This window comes from Artemia franciscana, chromosome 16 (genome assembly GCF_032884065.1).
Source record: "Artemia franciscana chromosome 16, ASM3288406v1, whole genome shotgun sequence".
Lineage (NCBI taxonomy): Eukaryota > Metazoa > Arthropoda > Branchiopoda > Anostraca > Artemiidae > Artemia > Artemia franciscana.
Window position 1 is genome coordinate 13,463,474 of NC_088878.1, and position 23,566 is coordinate 13,487,039.

The 23,566-nt window shown below is 32.9% G+C and overlaps 1 protein-coding gene across 1 annotated transcript; it reads left to right on the forward strand.

Moving 5' to 3' along the window:
- Positions 1-3,336: 3,336 nt before the first annotated feature.
- On the forward strand, positions 3,337-21,806 carry LOC136037097 (solute carrier family 2, facilitated glucose transporter member 1-like). The gene is made up of 9 exons (XM_065719552.1): positions 3,337-3,400; positions 5,824-5,922; positions 6,998-7,164; positions 11,015-11,204; positions 13,198-13,411; positions 15,484-15,671; positions 16,893-17,105; positions 19,873-20,076; positions 21,396-21,806. The coding sequence occupies exons 1-9, from the start codon at positions 3,377-3,379 to the stop codon at positions 21,660-21,662; spliced, it is 1,566 nt and encodes a 521-aa protein (XP_065575624.1). The 5' UTR covers positions 3,337-3,376; the 3' UTR covers positions 21,663-21,806.
- The last annotated feature ends 1,760 nt before the right edge of the window (positions 21,807-23,566 follow it).

The window sequence follows — 23,566 nt, forward strand, 5'->3', positions numbered from 1 at the left end:
CCCACAAGGGCGCTAATTGTTACGATATTTCCATTAGGGGAAAAAGTTACTTGATTTTGAAAAATACCTCCTTTTTGTCTTCATTAAAAAAAAAAAAAAAAAAAAAAAAAAAAAAAAAAAAAAAAAAAAAAAAAAAAAAAAAAAAAAAAAACCAGAAAACCTTTGCCTCCATACATTTTCGTGAATTGGCACCTCCTGAAACTCTAAAAAATTTAACGGGGGGATCTACCTGGGTCACCTACCTAGCAAGGCAACAGAAAACTCTTAAGCTTCACTCACGCCGTTTGCACCAGCTTAAAACCCAGTCCACAAATAAGTCCTTGAAGGACAATAGGAGGGAAAGACCAGAGGCTTCCAAAAACGTGTAATTATGCTTGACAAATTACTCATGTGTAAGAATTTAGATACTTTCAAATGTTGAATTTTCGTTTTTTAAAGAAAGTTTTTATTAATTTTTGTTCTCTAACTTGCTTTGTCGCTCACTGGGTGTTGTGTGTGAGGTGCTTTACCCCTCCTACCCCCTATATCGAACTCTGGAATAGGAACAATTTTCAGAAGGTAAAAACATGTTTGAGTATAGCATAAAATAAGAAATATAATGGTGTCTCTTTGGGTTGTACTTAGGAAGGAAGGGGTTGCAGAAATGTTTCTGTAAAAATATAGGAATAGGATGCTTGAAAATAAAATAAAATACAGGAATTTAATGGTACTCCTTTGATTTTATTAATTTGTTTCCTAATGAAGAACTCCTTAATCCGTTTCATGATTTTTTTTTCGGAGGGGAGGGCGCAAGGTATGTAAAGATTTCCACTAAAGAATTTAATGGCGGGATTAAAGTATCCTCAAAATGTGAAAACCTTCGTTTTTCTTCAGTTTCGTGCTTACTAAAAAAAAGAACAATAACAAAATATGGTTTCCTCGTAACTAAAACCTTTTCAAGCCTTATTTATCAACAGTCATTGTAATAAAAGGGAGCCGATGTTTAACTTCTCCCCCATCCCTGGAAATTAAATCCCCTCTCTTCAGAAAATGCCTACCCCCTCGTGATTGGTTGGCCCAGAATCGTGTTCGACTTATAAAAAAGGACAAGAATTGTCAGTTTCTTAATCATGAGCACCCTTCGCAGAATTTGTGGTCATGAGGTAGGAGCGGGGATGAGGAGGGGTAGTCCCCCTGGTATACGAAACAAATTCTGCTCACTTGGAGGTTGAATATTACTCTTTACATTTATAATATCAGCGTTGACGAGAAATAATCCCAGAACTCAAAAGGGATTAAATATCAATTTCGGATTTTGTTATATTAATTGTGAGTATATTAATTTGGGACTTTCAGAAAATGACAAGGAAGACGGTCAATTGACAAAAAAGACAATATTTGTACACTATTACAACAAGAACTGCTACTTTTGTAGCAAGTGCTGCTAACATCAAACTAGAATACAAAAATAAAATGCATAAATTTCTTTCCAGGGTTTATGGGGGGTTGCCTCAGCCCTCTAGACTAAAATAAAAACATTCCTTTAATATTTTCATGAATGGTTGCCATTTCCTAATGCAAAGAAAAATCAAAATGAATAAGTAAGGCAAATTCATGAAAACTTAAAGCCCAAGAAATGTGGGCATTCTTTTTCCTTAAAATTAGACTGAAACATGACCTCAGATTGGTATCCAGGTTATTTTTTCGGGGCAGGGGTGTGCAAAAACTTTAAAACGCTCATCAGAATATGTTTATATTATTTTTTTTATGTTTTTACGAGTCGGACAAACATTTTTTTTTGGGGGGGAGGGTTTCTGACCCCTTCACCCCCTCCCCTCATAAACAGCCTTGCATAGCTTCTTCTTCGAATTTTTTGGGTCAAAAATACAATTTGTGCCTTATATTGAATATTTCTCTGAAAAAGAGAAGTGCAAACTTATGGATTTAAACAAGTTAATTAAATAAAAAAACAAGTTCTTTAAATGGAAGTAAGGAGCGACATTACAACTTAAAAAGAGCAAAAATTACTCCGTATATGAAAGGGAGTTTTCCTCCTCAACGCCCCGCTCTTTACGCTAAAGTCTGGCTCTTTCTCTTAACTTTAATTCTTAAAACAGTAAAAAACTTTTAGTGTAAAGAGCGGAGCGTTGAGGAGGAAAAGCCCCTTTCATATACTGAGTAAATTTCTGTTCGTTTTAAGTTTTAATGTCGCTCCTTACTTTCATTTAAGAAAACTTTTTTTTACTTAATTTCTTGACGTTTTTTAATTAATGCATGTTTTGATCTTGTCTCTCCGTACATAAATAATTAAAACAAAATTTGCATAATAATTTTTTTTTTGGCTAAATGGCTTTCTCATAGTTTTAATTAGTAGATATTGAGAAAAAAAAGGAAAGAGGGAGGAAGCCTACTTCCCCTCCAATTTTTTGATTACTTAAAATGGCAACTAGAACTTTTAATTTTTTACGAACATTTTCATTAGTAAAAGATAGACGTAATTTACGAATTAATTTACGAAACGAACTTCTATATTCGTATGTTTTTATTGCATATTTTAGGGAGTTCATCCCTCGTCGATACCTCGCTCTATACACTAAAGCTTTAAATTCTGTCCCAATGCCTTAAGAATATCCTTGAATTACAAAGGCCGTAGAATAAAAAGTTGAAATTACTAAAAATACTTTAGCGTAAAGAGCCAGGTATTACGAGGAGGTAAATCCCTCATATGCGCAATAATTTCTGCTCGTTTTCAGTTTTAATGCTGCTCCTCACTTTCAGTAGAAAAAAACTTTTCATATTTATTTTTTCTTCATTTTTGGTTCAAAAATACAATTTGTGGCCTATATTGAATATTTCTCTGAAAAAGTGAAGTGCAAACTCATTGATTTAAACAAGTTAAAAAGATTATAACGATAAAAAGTATAAAGTATAAAGAGTATAAAATAAACGTATAACGTTAAAAAGAGTATACAATCTTTAGAAGATGGATGAAGTCCTCTATAGCCCTTTTTTCACCCGCATATATGTAATGTGCGAATAGCCTAATACTTCCATTTATATGTGTATTTCGAATTCTTTAAAATCATATTTAAAACAAAAGAAACTATGCGATTAAAGATAGCACTTCCTAATTACCATCTCCTATATGCAAATTATTTTTATAAAAGAGGTCAGAATCAATGTGTAATACAATCGTTATTGACTTAATAAATCCCTAAATGAAAACATTAACTTAACAAAATTTAAGATATGCTAATGCAACTGATTAAAAAACAAATTAAAATAGAGTCACCAGATTATTAAGCAAAAGAGGTATAAAATGCAAAGTTTGGCCAAATTTAACTCAGTCGCTTATTCATTACACTCCAGATAGTTGTTTAGAAGGATAAATAAAACTATGTCTAACGAAGATAAGTCCTCAGTAAGAAATCATTTTTTATTTGGGTGATTTTTCATGCAAGTTTACACTCAATAATATACTAGTAATTTAATCTAGCGGTTAAAAAAGATGCAACTAATTTTGATATACAAAAATTAAAAAACAAAGGGTTCAAAGGGGACCAGAACTTCATGGAAGGAGATAAAGAGTAAAGCTTCAAATGAGATGAGTGAAAAAACGGGTTGGCACAACTTTGTAAGCCTCAGGTAGCTTAGTACTGCAGTGAGTTGTTGTAACATGCAACACTAAAATTTTTAGTAAATTTAAAAAAAATTTGTAAATAATTTAAAAAAATTTGTAAATAATCATTTGTAATTTAAATTATATGGAATAAAAATAAACTAAAATAATAATACATCCTTAAACGAAGAATCTGGCGAGTGCAAACAGAGTAGATGATTCTTATTTAAATCTCAATTTTAATATAAATCAAGGTGACAAAATGAAGCTAAAAAGAATAAGGACTGCTAAATTTGGGTTATACATTGTCCATACGTTCATTAATGAACTACTTTATGGTTTGAGATTTTTGAATCAATTCGTTGTTTTATATATTTTTCTTTTTTGCTGATTATTGATATTAGTCATACAGTCGTATTAGTCATTAGTCATAGAGTAAAAGTAATTATTCCGCATTGCTTTAGTTTCTCAAATTAAATAAAAAATAAGATTTTTTGGTAAAATTGACTCGCTATCTCGGAAAGGGTTTAGGTTAGGAAAATGAAACTTTCAGGGATGGGTCTACACGCTAAAGTATGTCCCGAGAAGGTATTTTAAAGTACTCACCTCCACCCCTTCTCCCTCTAGAGGGCCCAGAAATTTGCCTACATGACAGGTCTATACCTATTGAAACTTTGACAAAACAACATTTTACCTTAATTTTCTGTTACTAGTTGCTTTTTCTCTGCCTTTAGTTCTAAAAATGCAATTCCTGTTATTTGAGTAGAATTTTAAGCCATATCAATGTTTTTTTTTAATTTAGGCATTGCATTTGCATATCTTTAAAACCTTATAAAATGGAATTGAGCAAAGTTATGAAGCTGAAAACAATTTTGTTGTACTTCAATTAAGCAGAAGATCTATTTTGCAAGGTTTCACTTTTATAACACACATATTTTGAAAGATCATCAATGGTCAGGGCCCTCTAGAGGGAGAAGGAGTGGAGGTAGGTACTTCAAAATACCTTCCCGGGACATACTTTGGCCTGTAAGTTTCAATCCCTGAAAGTTAATTTTCCTAACCTAAGCCCTTTCCAAGATAGCAAGAAGTCAATTAACTAGAATTTTACGGTTTTTTTAACTGAAAGTAAGGAGCAACAATAAACGTTAAAACTAACAGAAATTGATCTTTATATGAGATGGAACTCATGAAACAAGGAGCTGTTGAATTTAAATGAGAAGCCTTTTTAAAGAGCTATTCAGCGTAAAGAGCAAGCATTGAGGAAGGAGGAGCTTCTTCATTCGGAATAATTTTTGTTCGTTATGAGTTGTAATTATGCTCCTTACTTTCAGTTGAAAGAAACTTTTTCGTGAATTCGATATATAAACAATGAGGAAATTACATAAGTTACAACCTTTTCCCCAGGTAATATGTGTGTGTGTGTGGGGGGTCATTTCATCCAAAGAGGCCAGTTTACTGAACCTTTGAACTTTGTTGAACGAAATAGCTATCTGTAAATGTGGGCTAGATGTCTTCTTTAAGAAAAAGGGTATTGGATGGGGCTGGCTGCTCTCCAATATATGCGTTTACTTAAAAAGAACAATAAAACTACAAATTTCAGTGTTCGAATGAACCCTCTCTCAATTTTGTTAAACAATTGGTTCAATACATTCACCTCTGGGGAATCAAAAAAACATAAAACGCAAATAAGCCCACATTCGTGATCTTTCTTTTGACAAAAAAAATTACAAATTCCATATTTTCGTAGATATGAGCTTATAACCTATATAATAGGGTTCTCTGAAATGTTAAATCTGATGGCGTGACTTTTACCATTGGTGTTTCTCCTCCCATTTTTCAGAATCAGACATATTTACTCACGCATGCAGCTTTTAGTAGGTAATGTTAAACTTAATCAGTTTTATATGTTTGGAATCAACATAAAAGAACAATTTTTTGATTCATTTATTGCTATCAAAATGCCTTTTTCTAGAATTCTGATTGCTATTAGACTGAGTCGTTCCTTACTTACAGTTTGTTTCCACGAACTATTTGAAAATGATTGATGGATAGTGTAATCTACTTTTGTTTGAAATTTTGAAAGACTAGAAAGGCAGTGCGTGACATTATAGTCCGCGGTTAGTTTGCCTCTCACCCCTTACTTAATTCAAAATCTTTTGATACATGTGCTGTCTAAACTATTTACTAACTTTGTTCTGTTTTTAATTCTTTTTATTATTTTCCAGGGTTTAAATGGCCGTTTGGTTTTTGCCATTGCAGCTGCTGCAGTTGGATCAGGCTTCCAGCATGGTTACAATATTGGCGTAGTTAACGCACCAGGAAAAGTAAGCGTTAATTTTAATATTAACAAGTGTGTGACCTATTCTCTAAAATGGTTGTTTCATTTTAACCACACCAGTTATTTCCTGACATCACATTTCTCAGCCTAAGAATTCACACTTTTTTTCGGCCTAAGTGGTCGAAAAGCTCAAAGGTTCAAAAGGACATTAGTGGTCATCAGCTCAAATCAAAGATATAATGATAATGCATTGCAATTGGTGAAAAGTAAGTGTTAATTTTAATGTTAACAAGTGTATGACCTATTTTATAAAATGGTTGTTTCCTTTTAACCAAACCAGTAATTTCCTTGCGATTCCTTGGCCTAAGACTTTACACTTTCTTTTCGGCCTAAGCGGTGAATTATTCATCCTCAGCTCAAATCAAAACAAAAACTATGCATTTTCAACTTTTTTACTGTATTTTCATTCTGATCCTATTCAATTTTTCATACTGTGAATTTGTCTATTCTTTCGCTTCTCGGTGCGTTTTATCAATTGTACCTTAAGAGTTCAATACATTTCGGCCGACCTTTATCTAAGTTTCGATTCTGGCTCGTCTTACACCCGGGTAACATCTTAATTAGCCCCCCCCCCTCCTTCTCTCAAACAAAATTTCAGGTCAAATTAAAAGAAAATAATTTATTAACAATTTGATTTTAAGTAATTAACTAATTAACGATTTACTTTTTTATTATTTTCTGTTTTGAATTTATTTTTATTTATTCGTCAATTAACTATTTAATTTTTTATTATTGTTATTTTAGTTCAATTATTATTTGATAACTTTTTATTTTTTTAATTTATTTCTATTTTATTAATCAATTATTAATTTAACAAATACTTTCATTTGTTAACTGCTCCTTCTAATTTATTTAATAGAAAAAACCTTATAAATTACAAATTGATTGCAATTGCTGATGTATAATTATTCTGAATTTTGTACTCCTAAAATTTCTGCGTCCAGGCCTCGTGTCCCCTATCCCTCCAATAATGCAATCAGTGCTTTACACTCGTCTATTTAAGAATATTTCTGAGTACCCTTGCAATCCCACAAGACTTGACAATAAATTTGTCTTTTCAGCTTATACAGGAATGGATTAACTACACTGATTATACCCGATCTAACTACACGGTGGTACCAACAGAAGCCACAATAACATGGATTTGGTCTGTTGCGGTTTCAGTGTATTGTATTGGAGGAATGATTGGTGGATCTTTGACAGGATTCTTTGCCGAAAAGTTTGGCAGGTAAGAGGAAAGGGTATTTACATGATGTTTTTGAACCTATAAAAGAATGTAGGTCCCAAGTGTTACCGCAGAACAAAGCATACCAAGAGCAAGATAAGTTTGTTGAAGTTCAAACCTATGACAGTGAAAACGATAATTGATGTTTGACTAATTATTTCAAATTTTAAAATATAATCGGACAAAAACATTCTAAAATTTATGATGGCAAATTAAAAAAAAAAAAAACTGCAATTGCAAGTCGTCAGAGATAGTCAAGAATACCAAAAACAAGATACTTTTTTTTAAAATCAATACCAAGGGCAGTATAAGGAAATATGACTGTTTCATGATTTATTGGAAACCTAAACGTCCATAAATGCCTTTATTATTTAGTAAAACTTTGAAAATTTATTTTTAATGAAATAGAGATCTATATATATTTTTTTCCAGTTTAAAGTGGTACCGAGTGTAAAATTAAAAATGCACGTGGGTAGAAAATCAGAAAAAAACAATCTGAAGTTTATAACACTAAACATGTGAAGAAGATATAATCTTTCTTTGAGGATGTTCTTTGAGGTAAGATTCATTTTGAGAGAAACAGTTAGTGACAGTACTAGTTGGATAAAAAAAAAGATAAGCCCTAAGCTGCAGATAGTGGAGTGAATGAGTTTTAAATGTTTTAGCTAGGAGGTTAGAAATAAGCTACTGAAGATAAGGAGTATTATTTTTCCTTTTGTAATCTACAAGCTGTAAGTGAAATTTTATGGACGAAAGGTGTTATCGACTTTGAACAATGAATATCAAAATATGCACTGGTATGTTAAAAAGTTGAGAGGGAGCAGTCAATATGGACATGTCCCCGTGAGAAATAGGAGCCGGCCCATAATAAGTGATAAGGAAAGAATTAAAGAAGAGGTGAGGAAAGAGAGATGAGCCGAATGTTTTGAGACTGTGCTAAACCAGGATAGAGTTACAGAAAGAAATATAGAGGAAAAGGTAAAATTTAGTGACACCTTAGATGTGAAGAAAGATTCATTTTGAGAGAAACAGTTAGTGACAGTACTAGTTGGATAAAAAAAAGATAAGCCCTCAGCTGCAGATAGTGGAGTGAATGAGTTTATTATATGTTTTAGCTAGGAGGTTAGAAATAAGCTACTGAACATAAGGAGTATTATTTTTGAAATAGGAGACGTATGTAATTTTTTTAGGAAAACCCTAATTAAACCCCTATATAAGAAAGATGATAATGGTGAGTCTAGTAATTGTAAAGGCATTAGCCTTGTTTCCGTAGGTTGCAAATTACTTTGTACGATGATACTTCTTAAACAAAGAGACGCTGTAGGCTGAGTTTTAAAAGAAGAACAGTGTGGTTTTAGGAAAGGTACAAGAATAACACTGCTGCGGTTAATTTTTTTCTTTTCTATTTTAATCTTTCTCTCAACTTTACTTTTTAAAACAGTACAAAACTGTAGCGGCAAGAGCGGGGTGTTGAGGAGGGATAAACCCCTGTAATATACGGAGTAATTTCTATTCGTTTTAAGTTTTAATGTCACTCCTTAATTTCAGTTAAAAAACTTGCTTTTTTGATTGGCTTCCTCTTAGTTTTGATTGGAAGATTTTGAGAAAAAGGGGTGGGGAAGAGCCCTAGTTGCCCTCCAATCTTTTAGTTGCTTAAAAAGGCAACTAGAAATTTAAATTTTTTACGAACGTTCCCATTGGTAGAAAACACAAGTAACTTACAAATTAATTTGCGTAACGAACTTCTACATTAGTATGTTTTTATTACGTATATGAGGGGGTTCGACCCCCTCGTCAATACCTCGCTCTTTACCCTTAAGCTTAAATTTTGTCCCAATTTTTTAAGAATGACCCTTGAATCACATTGCCGTAGAATAAATAGTTGAAATTACTAAAAATACTTTAGCACAAAGGGCGAGGTATTCAGGAGGAAATAAACCCCTCATATGCTTAATAATTTCTGTTCTTTTTAAGTTTTAATTCTGCTCCTTACTCTCAATTGAAAAACAATTCTGAATTTATTTTATCATTGTTTTTTTTTAATAATGCTAGAATATCCTGCGCCCCCTTCATAGAAATTATCTTCCCTCATCAAAAATTTCTCCATAGAAAGATCCACCCACGTAACCCTATCCCCTCAACCACCCCCTCTCAACCAAAGAAATCCCCCCGATAACGTCTGTACACTTCCCAATAACCATTACTATATGTAAACACTGGTCAAATTCTTTAACTTCAGCCCTTCCCCTTGGAACTTTGAAGGAGTAAGTCACCCCCAAAGACATTGCTATTAGATTTTTTGACTATGCTGAATAAAATGGCTATATAAATATTTTGATCCGTTGACTTTGAGAAAAAATGAGCGTGAGAGGGGACCCAGGTGCCCTCTAATTTTTTGGTCACTTAAAAAGGGAACTAGAACTTTTGATTTTCGTTATAATGAGCCATCTCGCGACTTTCTATGCCCTCTGGGTCGATATAATCACCCCTGGAAAAAAAAAATAAACAAGTACCCATGAACGGTCTTCTGGCAAAAAATACGAAATTCCGCATTTTTGTAAATAAGAGCTTGAAACTTCTACAGTAGGGTTCACTGATACGCTGAATGCGATGTTATGATTTTTGTTAAGCTTCTATGGCCTTTTGGGGGTGTTAAACCCATATTTTCCAAAATAAGGCAAATTTTCTCGGGCTCGTAACTTTTGATGGGTAAGACTAAATTTAATTAAACTTATATATTTAAAATCAGCATAAAAAGCCAATTCTTTTGATGTATCTATTAGTATCATACTAATATAATTTTTATGTATTTATATTAGTACTCCTTACTACAGTTCGTTACCACGAACTGTTTGAGAACAGCGTGGTTTAAGAAAAGGTACAAGCATAATACTGCTGGGGTTAATGTAAAAAATGAGTTTCTTAGTTTCTGAGTTTCATTAACCTGGTATTTGTAGATAGCAAATTACTTAAGATGATGATACTTTTTAGACTTAGAGATTTTGTGGACAAAGTTTTAAGAAAAGAACAGTACGAAGTTCTACAGTTCTAATTTAAGAGAAGTTCTAAGTTCCAGGAAAGTTAGAAGAGTAACACAGCTGCGCTTATGGTAGGAAATTAGGCTAGAAGCTGGTATTGTATTAAATCAGGAATTAAACAAGATCGTGTTATATCCTATTTATAGATGTCATTTTTATTGGGAACGTAGAATTAAATTGATAGAAAAGTTTCGTCTGCTTTAAAATTATCGTGTAACTAAACCATTCTAGATGAAACTGTAAGCAAAGGGAATGAACTTTAAGAGATTTTGCGAGTTCAGGGTGCTAGAATAGGTTTGAAAATTAATGTTAAGAAGACTAAGTCGCAAAGGCTAGGAGTAAGTGAAGTTGAAAAGGTAACGTTAGATAACGGATAGGTCGATCCTGTGGACATATTCACTTACCCGGGTTCTATTGTTTATAACGACGGTGGTGATTTGAAGATGTTAAAACTAGAATAGCCCAGGCTCATGGGTTTTTTTCACAGCTGAAAAAGATTTGGGAGTAGACGAAGATGTTTCCGAACCAAGATTAGAATTTTGCAAGCTACACTGATGGCAGTGACCAAATATGGTTTTTAAGGCATTGGCGCTCCAAAAAAGGGAGGAAGATTTGCTAGATGGTAGAAATTACCAGCAGATTGTCCAACAGAATATATTCTAGACAAAAAAACATGGTTGTTTTCTTTTTAAGGATGGGGGGTTCTAACCCTAAGCGTATAAATTACAGATAAATATTAAATATAATATTTTTTCAAGTAAAAGAAATATTATAAACAAAAAAACACAGTATTTAAAAGCCGTTTTGCTTTTCAGGAGAGGTGGACTTATGGTCAATAACATATTTGCTTTAATTGGCGCTATTCTCGAAGGCTTCTCATATTCTGCCGAATCGTATGAAATGCTTATTGCCGGAAGGGTATTTATTGGAATTAATTGCGGACTCAACGCCGGGTTGGCACCCATGTACCTTAGTGAGATATCTCCAGTTAATCTCCGAGGGGCGGTAAGATACTTTTGTTTTGTTGACTAAAATTGAAAGGAAAACTTTTGTGTTTTGTTTTTATTTTTTTTCGTGTAATTGTTGATCATCTTTCTCCCCTTTCAAACATCCTGCGCTTATTACCTGCAATCAATAGAAAACCCCCTTTCTGTTGGGTTCCTTGGGATGCTTCGCAGTGAAATCGATTTTTCTTAGCAGAAATATTATTATTGTTTTTGCTTTTAAAAATCGGACCTTTTAAAAATTTCTTGTATTTAGTCAATTTTTTTATTTCAGTTCTAATTTGGGTCATTCCTTTTGTTTCTACCTGCTACACTTTTATCCCGGGGTAGACTGTATTTCATTCTAGCTGTAAAATTTTTTGGTCCAACCTTAGCGAAATTCATTGTTCTTAGGATAAATATAATTTGACTATATGATAATTCTGTGCTTATATATATGATTGTTTTTGCTTTTAAAAATAGGACTTTTTAAAAATTTATTGTTTTGCTTTTGAAAATGGCAAAACTAAAAAATTGGAAATGACAAATTTTGCCAGGGATAGAGTGTATGTTATTCCTGCTTTAAATTTATTGTAAGAAACTAATCTTTTTTTCATAACTATTTCAAAAACTTAAAAAGGGAGATAATTGCGCATGAGACATTCAAGGGGTTAAATTACTCTGTAGAACGAAACCAAATAAATTAGCTTTTGTATAAGGAAACCAAATTAGGCATTCCATAATATTTGAGCAGTTTCTTTATCACAGGATAAATGAATTGCCTCAATAATTTAATGGTAGGTCCAATGATAATTACAGAGTGATTAACTTTCAATATGAAATAGCTTAGGTTATTTTATATAGCTTGAGCTACATTATATGCATAAGCAATGAAAAAAATACTAATTTATGTTGGTCTTGAGAAACATAAGAGCTGTCATTGTTATGGCTAAAAGACATGATAAAAATTTTCACCACCCCCGAAATACTCTCTACATAAATTGCAGGAAAATAACAAGATTAGATTTGAAAGCATTTGAAATTAATAACTAAAAAATCTATGTCTTCATTCTTCCTTTTCATAACATCAATAATCTTTCTCAACGATTCCATTGAAAATTTCCATAATTAAAATGAAATAATTTAAAAATAAGTTTATTGGCTTTTCAAACCAAGCTCTACTTTATAGAATAAATACCCAACAAGTCTAGGAAGACAGCAAACAGAGGGAGAATTAACAACTTCGAGTAAAAGATAGATGGCTTTGAGATTCCTGTCCAAAACAGGCATAAATCAAGTACAAAGTCAAAAACTAAATCTTATCGTTTTTTTAAATATTTGTTTAATTATCTAGCCACACAAAAATCAAACCAGAAATGTATATATACCTGCTAAATGATATTAAAGACGAAAATTGGAAGGAACAAAATTGAAACTAGAAAATTGAATCAAAAACAAAAGCTTGTTATTTTTAAATATTTGTTTAATTATATAGTCATAGAAAAAAAAAACCAAAAAAGAATACTTACCTGCAAAATGGCAACAGAGACACAAATTGGGAGGGGCAGAAATATGGAGATTGATTGGAAGGACAAAGCTTGGCCCTTTCCACCACCTGGTGCAAATCTCAGAGCGTCTCTCATTCTGCCATGCGTGCTACACTAACCAGGTACTAGAAATGAGCTGCTCCTCAGTCAATACCACGCTTATTATTTTGTTCCTCGGAGGGTGGTCAACAAAATAGTCTCAGAGGGGGAGTACCAAAATAATGAAGAAGAAAGGGCTGGTCTTCAGCAAAATTTGTCTACCGGTCTGGAATAAGTGTTTCTTACTTGAACTTTCAAGAAAACTTAACAAATGGAAGAAATTTTTTGGGAGAGGGGAATGGGGTTCAAAATAGGCATTCTCAGTAACGACAAAATCGCCATAGAAATTCACTGTGCCATTTTTATTTATTTGCTTTGTTCTATAATCTTTATATTTCGGCTAATTTTTTTTGTGCATTTTTTTTTTAGGTTGGAACAATGTATCAACTAATTCTGACAATTTCAATCCTGATATCTCAAATTTTGGGAATGGAAAACATCATGGGTACTGAAACACTTTGGCCATATCTTTTGGCATTCACAGCTGTGGCTGTCCTCTATCAAGTTCCCGCACTTATGTTTTGTCCTGAATCACCCAAATATATCCTTATCACAAAGGGACGAGAGAGGGAGGCTGAAAGAGGTAGGATTTTACATTTCTCAAAAATTATAGTTTTAGAGATGGTAAAACTTAAATCAGTCAGGAAAAGAATTGTATTCAAATAAACACATTTTAAACTAAAAATTTAATGGTAGATACTATCTGCAATAAGAATTGGATTTTTTAAATTGCTATGCATAGAAAAAATCATTATACGTTGTCAAAATGATTGTTTCTATTATGACTCTTTTGACTTTTTTTGACTCTATATGACTTTTTATTTTGATGAATTAGAGACTAATGCAAGAGGTGGGTGTAATGTACTGACCAAGCAAAGCAGTCAGTGCTGGTCAGCTGTTGTGAAATAGCTAAGGCTATAATATTGATATTAATTTTGTGACATAATATAATATTTTGTGACATTAATGTGACATAATTTTGTATCATAAGATTTAAGGTATCATCCTTTATTTTCAAGACACACTCAAGAAATGAAAATTTCTTCAACAATATTTTGTATACATTATTTCTGTGCTGGCTCTCTTCGCAATTGGAGATTGTTAGAGAATTGCTCCACCTACAAGGAGGCCTACCAATTTAAGAAGGGCCCTGGTGGAAAATATATTTTTCAGGATGATTGTCTACATGTGACAGCATGTTACTAGACAAACTTCCATATACATATTTGCTTTTAATATCGGCTAATATGGGTTATTGTTTGTTTTATACTTGGTTACAGCTCTTGGAAGGTACACAGGGAGCGAATTAAGCATCATACTTTAAAATATTGGGATTCCTGTCAACCCCCTTTTTGATCTATTAATAGTTGTTTAAGAGAGGGATAGTTTTTGAGGTTTATGATATTTACAAATTTAAATGACATGACTTACAACTCGCTGAAGAAGCGTTTCGTGTATTTTGTAAATGGTTTCATCTGGAGTGTGAAGAGGTGGGGGTGTATTGAAAGATTGCCATGTATGGTGGAGCAATGGCTCTGTCCCTTAGCACAACGATCTTACCTCAATCTTTTAACACCTTAAATCTTTCAGGCTGCATTACCGTGTTTTAGTTCATAATTGTCCTTAGATCTTACAGATCATTGATTTTAGCAAACAGAGCGCAAGGAAAGCCACTTTCTGCCACATAGAGCATAGAACAATGATGGGAGAACTTTTATGATATACTAATCATTTTCCTTAGACCGCTAATCAGAGCATAATAATGAAAGACATTTACATAAAAAAGGCAAAATAAGTAAGATTTAGTTCTAAGATTTCCCTTAAAATCGTTTTCTGACGAAAGAAGTAAGATCTTAGCAAAATGACGAGTAAAAGAACGGCCTTAGTCATTTCTCCAATACAAATACCAGACGGTGAAGAATGATCAGTTTTTCCCAAAATGGGTGGCCAACTTTACACATTTTATGTTAAAAGGACATATGCCCATGTGTCGGGCCAAAATGACATAAAAGAGCCAAGTTGACACATCTTATACGCTTGGGACATAAAAAAGAAAGATAGACACATTTTGTTATAAATTTTTTTATAAAGTTATAGACTAGGGCAGAAGCTTCCCGATCTGGATATACATTTTGGTTAAAAAAAGTCATTTTTCACCAAAATGGTGCTTTTCTCGTTTTTTTTTTCGAGCATCCAGGATTTGCAAGAGATACGGTTTTCTCCAAAGTAAGAGATCTACATATTTATTAGTTTTGTAATTTTATACTAAGTCATTTTGAATGAATGTGTCTTTTTTTTCGTTTTCATTATATTTGATACTAACTTAGAGGCTTTGAAAGAAGTTTACAAAGCCTCTTTTGTTCGGTAATACAACTAGTAAAAAAGTAACCTTTAGTTTTTGAGATTTTAAGATGAATGTATTCTAGCTAAAAAGTCATTTCTTTTGCTCAGGAGACACTTTCATGGGCCAAAATTTGGCGACTCATTCTCCATAGTGAAGGTTGATTTTCAAAGTACAGCTTTCATATACAACCGTTTATGTTTCAAGGCTTCTTTGCAGTTGATGCTTTGGGTCTTATTAAATTGTTTTTCTGTGAGGCATTTATTCGAGGTATCACTGAAACATTCAAGTACATTAAATTTGGATAATTCTAGCGTTGAATTGGTTGAGAGGTACAACTAAAGTCGAAGAAGAGATGGAAGAGATGAGGGCCGAGTCTGCAAAACAAAAACTGACCACTGTTGTCAGTTTGAAAGAAATGTTGACAAACCCATGTTTAAAATCGCCACTGATTATTGCTGTCATGATGCAACTGGCACAACAATTTTCTGGAATTAATGCTGTAAGTACTAGCTATAGAAATTCTGATTTGTCTCAATTAAAAATGTAACCACAAGGAGGTTAACCACCTACCACTATAAAATGTATGAGTAATATCATGCATTTAATAGCAGAAATCATAGAGGGTATACACTCTATGATACACTCTACTCAAATCTACTCTACTTTGAAGGGTCGGAGACCATAGTATCCTTAAGACATCTGCAATATTCAAAATAGGTATTAAAAAGAAGCATCTTTATTTAAATTATTAACTTAAATTATTTAGGGCTTTCTTTTTCCTTAAAATATGGCCCCTTTTCATTTGTAAATTCCACGATTCTCGGAAATTCTAGAAACTCTCTAATATTTATATACAAGGGTTTAGCAGCTACGAAATTAATTTTGGCATTAGGGGGCTAGCACCTCTTATTTAGTCGGACATTATTGCAAAGAGTCCCGCTAACATTTATTTCTAATATTAGGTTTAAACATAAAATATGTTCGTTTAGATAAGTTGCGGATTAGAAATTACATTAAGCGGAAAACTTCATTCGGGATTTTATATACGCTTTAATTAACTGTTTTATTTGTTTAACATTCATGTGACGACTGCAGTTGCTTTGTAAAAAACATTTCAGTTTTGCGGCGAAGACAAAGAATGACAAAAATACATATTTAAAGGAAATACAATTTTCGATTAACCTGACGTCAGTTCTTCGGTAACTTGAGCAATTAAGTTGTGTTATCTTTTTGCAACATTTTGCATACTCAAGAAATATTATTAACAAGAGTAAAAATGCCTTAAACGCCAGCTTAACTAGTATTTTTGTTCGTATTCCTTGGCAACTTTGATTTAAAAATTTGATTTAGAAGTTATATTAGACTGAGAAAAAAGAGCTGGAAAATGACGTTTGAATATTTTAACAATTAATATTCGGCAACATTGCCGGAGCATAGATGATAGACCTTAAAAGATCAGAAAAGAATTTTGTAGCATAAAAATAAACTTAGTTTATGGAAAACAAATTGAACCAAAAGACCCAGTAGATAGAACTTAGAGTTGAAACTGCAAGTTTCTTTCGACAAAAATTTCAAACACCTTGTGAATCGTGATTAAATCTAATCAATTCTAAAATTTTAACTCAAGATTGAATCAAGTATAGCATAAAATTCCTGAAACATGATTAAAACGACTGTTCTACAATAGTTTATTATGAACTATTAATCTCTTAATTTATAGGTAATGTTTTTTTCAACAAGCATTTTTGAGGATTCAGGCTTAAACACACTTACCTCTCAATATGCCACGCTTGGAATGGGCGTCATGAATGTCCTCATGACCTTTGTCTCTTTGGTGTTGGTCGAAAAGGCAGGACGAAAAACACTGCAACTCGTCGGTCTCGCTGGAATGTTCGTCGTGGTTATACTTCTTACTGTATTCTTAGCCATCAAGGTAATTTAGTCCCTGCTTTTCGTTTATGCTTGTGGTGACTATATTTCCAGGACAGTCCTTGGTTTATTGGTCCCGTCTCTTCCTCACGAACCGTTTTTGAAATTTCTTCTAAATCTTTTTGACGTAAGAAAAAAAAGTATGACTTAAAAAACTAAAATCTTAATATTTGAAACAATAACATTTATAAAATTAAATATTTATTCACGTCAATAAGAATATTTTGCTTCGCAGTTGAAGTATTAAGTCTATAATAGATTGTTAAAAACTTCTATAAGGAGTATAGTGCTTATTCAACCAAGTTTGAGATGGGAAGTATTTTGTTTTCATTTATTTTACGTATTTTTCCCTATTTGTAATATTTGGTTTTTGTTTTTTTTTATTCCAAATCGATTCAAAATCACATTTAACTGCCAGTCATTGCTTTGATTATCTTTCTTCACCTCATTGTGAGTTTAGCTAATGACTTTGAAAGAAGGCAACACGTTTTAGGTATGACACTATTTTCAACTACATAAAACTCACAATAAGTTTTTCGAGAAATATATTGATGTATGTTCCTTCTATTTTATTGCTCACTTTTTGGAAAATAGTAAGACAGAAAAGTTTTGATTGTTTGTAAGGCATTATATAGCAATAAAAATAAACACAAACACATAAATATCAAAACATACATAATGTTTCCTTAAGACAGTTGTATTGTCAGTATTTTTTCAGGACCGAAGATATTTTGCGATAAGATAATGAGAATTTGCGAGGGAGTTTCAAGAGCAGTTAGATATTAAATTGGATAAGTTCCTAAGTTTATTAATCCACATTAACAAACAAATAAATAAAACACTTTCAAGCAGGAGAAAACCTATGAGGGTTTGCGGTCGCACGAAAGTCAACGTAACTACTTACTTATTAACTCGACTGTTTACTTAAACCTCAACTATTCAACTAAAACTATTATATATAAACCAAAAATAAATAAATTATAGCATAGATATATATGAAAAAATATGTAAATAGAAAAATAACGTAATTAAAAATATTAATTGATAAATAAAAATGTAAAAGAAAAATAACAATAAAAATAATAAAAATAAAAGAAGAATAATAACAAATCTAGTCTCTACTCTACACCATTAAATCTATATTCCCTCATTCACCCATCCCCACCAACTACATCTTAGCCGAGGGGCTAAGATGTAGTTCACCATCCCCACCATTACATTTCCAGCCCATCCTTACCTCTCCATCTCCTCTTCTTCTCTTACCCAACCTACCATCCATAGTAAAATTCAACAATTTCCCCCTAAAAATAATCTTTTAAATTCCTTTTAAACTGAGGTACATTTTCCACCACCCTAATGCTCAATAGTAGCTCAATCCATACTGATGGACTCAGGTGCTTCATTGAAAATGAAGACCTGGTACCACGACGTAAATCAACAACTGTATTATTACTTTGCCTAGTTCCATAATTATGCAGGTCACCATTAATTTGGTTAAAACTCTAAAAACATCAAGGGTTAAACTATTCTTACACTGAAACACAAATACTGCAGCTTGATAATCTCTTATCTGACGTATATTAAGGAGCTTCAGAGACCTAATAAAAGCACAGATATCATGTACATCCTGGACATACCTACTTATTGTTTTAACAGCTTTAACTTGTAGAACTTGCACTCTTCAATAGTTGAAAAAGAAGCTACTGCTCCATAAAAGGCAACCGTAAGAGATATCTGGATAAACCAACCAATAATATATAGTTAAAAGTATTCTTTGAGGAAAATAGCATTGCAGACGTCGAAATATGCCTATCCTACTTGTAATCTTTGAAATTGCTTCACTGTGACACTTCCATGCCAGATTACAGTCAAGGTAAAAACCAAGGTAGCAGACATGATCAACTTACTGAACTGGATTACCACATAAAGTTACCTGGCCAGACAAATCCAGTGGTGTACCAACTCTACAGAACGTTATTAGAAATGTCTTGCGAGTATTTACACACAACAGACTTAATAAAGTGAAAATCTCCAGCCTTCCCAATGTGAGATTCACTTTTCTTACCAGGTCATTCCCAGATGAGGCAAACCCAATTAAAACTGTATCATCAGCAAACGAGATAAGACACACATCTTTCAAATAAAGACGCATAAGATCAACATAGATGAGGTAAGGCAGTGGACCTAACACTGATCCTTGTGGTACTCCATAGTTCACTGGAAATGCTGCTGAGCGCACATCATTCAACACTGCTTTTAGGAGTCTGCCTGTGAGATAACTTTCAAACCATTTTAAGCACTGTCCGCCTAGCGACGGTTTAAAATTTGAAAACATTGAATATGGTTAGGATAACACAGGCATTCAATAGATTTTTAAAATTATCAAACTAAGAGATGGGCAATGAAAAGTTTTAAGAGAAGAACGGTGTTTTTTCAAGAAGGGGAAAGAATGTACCGATACTCCTGCATTCTTGGATTAATAACTGAGAAGTGTCTGTATCAAAAGATCCCTGTGTTAGTAAAGATATTTTCCTTGTTTAAGTGTACGAGACTAATGTATTTAAGTGATTAATGCAAAGTCAGAAAAGAGATTCTACGATTGAGGTGCGATTTTTAAACAAAAGTCTAATTAAATATCTGATTTATACAAAATAATAATCTTGGACCATTTCCAAGATTTTTTTATTTCATATTAATTAATTGTATATTATATGTAATATAATTATGTATTATACAGATTTTATATTATAATCTTCCTCTTTGCATATCAGGATTTGGCACCTTGGATTCCATACATAAGCATTGTCCTGATTATTGCATTTGTTGTTGCTTTCGCCACCGGTCCCGGTTCAATTCCGTGGTTTTTAGTCAGTGAACTATTCAATCAATCTGCCAGGCCACTTGCATCATCTATTGCAGTCACTGTCAACTGGACTGCAAATTTCTTCGTTGGTATTGGATTTCTGCCACTTGCAGTAAGTACAGTTTCTCTTAGTAACTTAACAATAAACAAGTATTTGTATCCATGATAAGAATTGTAATAAGTAGTAATAAGAATTATGTTTCCATAAAAGACCAATAGTGACATACAAAGGAATATGAGCAGAGTATGCACAACATGAGTAGAATACCAGGCTATGTATGAAAGAAGCGAGCATTACGAGAGGCGTCACAAGGCAAAATGCCTGGAAGGCAGGGCAATTTACAGACTGTTTGGTCATTTTACCTACTAATTTGGGTGATTTACCATTAAAATTTCAAAAGTTATTTATCTGCTACCCCCTCCCCTAAACGTATATTCAAAAGAATTAACCTTTCATCTTTTTTTAAAGTATTCATAGCTGCTCTAGTCAGAACCGAGTTGAAAAAAGGGTTCTGATCTCGAAAACTTTACCTGGAAGTATCCAGAGCACATGAAACTACATATATATAATTATTCCAGCGATATATTGACAAGAAATAATTTTCAAACAGTTTTTGTGAAGAAATGATTAGAAAAAAATGGTTTTCTAATATTATTAAAGAGGAATTTTTAAATTTGAGCAAGCAAAAATATTGCTTTGCAACCTATACGAAATTAATGTATAAAACTTGTGAAAAAGGTCAACTTGTAATACTTTAATGTGTTTAGGGGACTATTCAAAATGAAGACCACTCTAAAAACTCAAAACCCACTCGTAAGAAATAATAATCTTTAATTTTTATCCGCTTTGACACATCTTAGAGTTCTGTAAACTTCTAATGATAAAAAAATAATGCATTGCTTTATTTTTTGCCCACTAAATTCACTAAATCATAACTGTTAAATTCACTAGGGCACTAAATACTAAAGTTATCACTGACGAGGGAAACTTCAGCTTTTTTCTTCGAGTTTGCCGATAAATTTAAAATTTTTTTAAGAACTATATATATATATATATATATATATATATATATATATATATATATATATATATATATATATATATATATATAGCCCAGCGGCTTCATCGCAGGGCCCCGGCATGGCTACAAGGCAGGTTTCTATATGTGGATTCTCATTGTTGTTGGTCTTGTAACTGCAGATAATGTGAGGCTCCTCTTGAAGTCATGGCGTTTAATATAACCACTCTGGGAATGGTATGAATTTTTCATCAAAGTTGTGAACTCTTTAGATCGTTTTTGTGGCCAGAAAAGTTAATGTCCGAGTTTTAATAAAAAAAATAATACTGTTTATTTTAAAACTAGTTTTTTTTATTTAAATCAAAAGTAAAGAACCATTTATTTTATACTAATGTTCTTCTTTATCTTTAAGCAACTACTTGGTCCATATGTTTTTGTCATCTTTGCCGCCATACTTGCCTTCTTCGTTTGGTTTACATGGAAACACGTCCCTGAAACAAAAAACAAGACAATTGAGGAGATAAGTACCATGTTCAGACGAAGTTCAGACGATCTTGGGGTTTCAGAAGAGGCTGGCACCTTCTCTAAAAGACAAAAAAAGGATACGGCATTAGCCTTCTTAACGTCCGACCCGGCAGTGCTGATCTCCTTCTCAAGGACATTCAGCCAGCGGTGCTGATCTCCTTCTCAAGATCGTTCAGCCAGGAAGTGGAATGAAGAGAAGGACCTTCACCCTCTCCAAAGGCTTTCCAAAAAACTTTAGAGAAACAATTTAATTTCTTGTTCTAATTACTTTTTTTAAATAAATTTTTATCATAACTTACATTTTTATGATCTAGTGCATACATTCAAGTGAATACATCATCCAGAAAGCTAACTGCTAACAGCAGTACTGACCTTTTAGTGAAAGCTTTACTGACAGTCAAAAAATTAAAAAACTATTCCCAGACCCTAGGACAAGGGTTTTAAGTTATGCCTTGGGGCGTATAAGGCTCTTATGGAAGGTCTGGCCGTATATATTTTAGAGGAGGCTCATATTATTGGAAATTGGAAGTTCTAGTGTTCTTTTTAAGAATAAAAAGTGCATGGAGTGCAGCCAGTCCCCACGCCTATCGATTCCCAAAACACATCCAATCAAAATTTTTGAGACGACCATTTTTTCAGTAGTATTGAAGTGTCCAGTCAATATCTTTTTGGGGATGCTACCCCTCCCAGAATCCTTAGGGCAAGGACTGTAAGATAGGTGGTTCGTTCATTGTTTACATATAGTATATATTATTGAGAAAGGCGAGCATGTTTGAGATTTACTTTCCAAAAAGACAAAGGGAATTCAGGCGGGCCTTTCAAAAAATGTTAAGTGTTAAGTGTGGGGAGTGTTAAAATAAATCAATAAAGGTTGCACTTAAGGGCTGTCAAAAAGGCGTAACTCGGGAACAGCTGAGTATATTATTTTAGGACTTTCAGGAAATGATTAGGGAAATGATAAATCGACAAAAAAGATAATATTCGTATGCTTCTACTACTACTAAAGCTACCACTAACACTGAGGATATCAATCAATCTATTTTTTCTTAGCAGAAACACTTCAAGATAGTCTACCTTGTAAAGCTCTTTGGCCCGAAAAAAAGGGGAGAAACGAAAACGAAATAAAAGCATAAGAAAAACATTTGCAATGATCCCCAGAAAAAGCGACTTAAAAAACCCACCTGAAAAAATAATCCCAAAACCAAATATTAGGTAGAAGGCTTCACATATGAATTAAAATTAGTTCAAACTGAATATTTGATATTACGCCACGAGAGATTCTCATCACAATTCAAACACACAACGGCAAAACTTTTCACGCAGCTCAGTCACCATTCCTATTAATAAAAAATATACAAAAACATTTTATCAATAAACTGAATCAGCAAGACATTAAAAAATTTCGCAAGATTCTTTGGAAGGGCACTCCAAACGATACAATAAGTGGCTAATGGATTCAAATCATACCTCATCCATGGAGTAAATAAAATATTAATATTCCTTAAAATACGAAGATGATGCTTAGGCCAATCAGTGACAAAAGATGGAGTGGTTTGTAAGGCTCGAGGAAGATCCCCATGGAGTTGCTGAAAAGTGAAAGTCGTACACGAAATAATATAGAGTAACTGTAAATCAAGCAATTGACTAGTTGGGTGAGTTGTACAACAAACTTGTCTCTTCTATAAGTTTCCTTGCTTTATTATTTAACTTAGACAGTGGTTTTCAAAAAAGAAGAAAAATTTGATATCAATGTAGTATGGCAATAAGATACATGTGACTGAACTAAGCAATAGAACAGGATTTCTAAATTGATCCTAGAAAAATATATTTTAGCTTCCTCAAAATTCTATGACTCTAGTCAAGTTACAATCCAATTTGATGCCTCTAAGAAAGTTCTTCATAAATAAAAATAGTACCAAGGGTACTGGCATCAGGGAAAGCAACAATAGCTTCTTCAGAGATAGTGAGAATGAGGGCAATGGATTTTCTTAGTATTTAAAGATTCAGGATGACATAGATGACAGAAAACTGCAGATTAATGTTTCTTAACTGCAACTA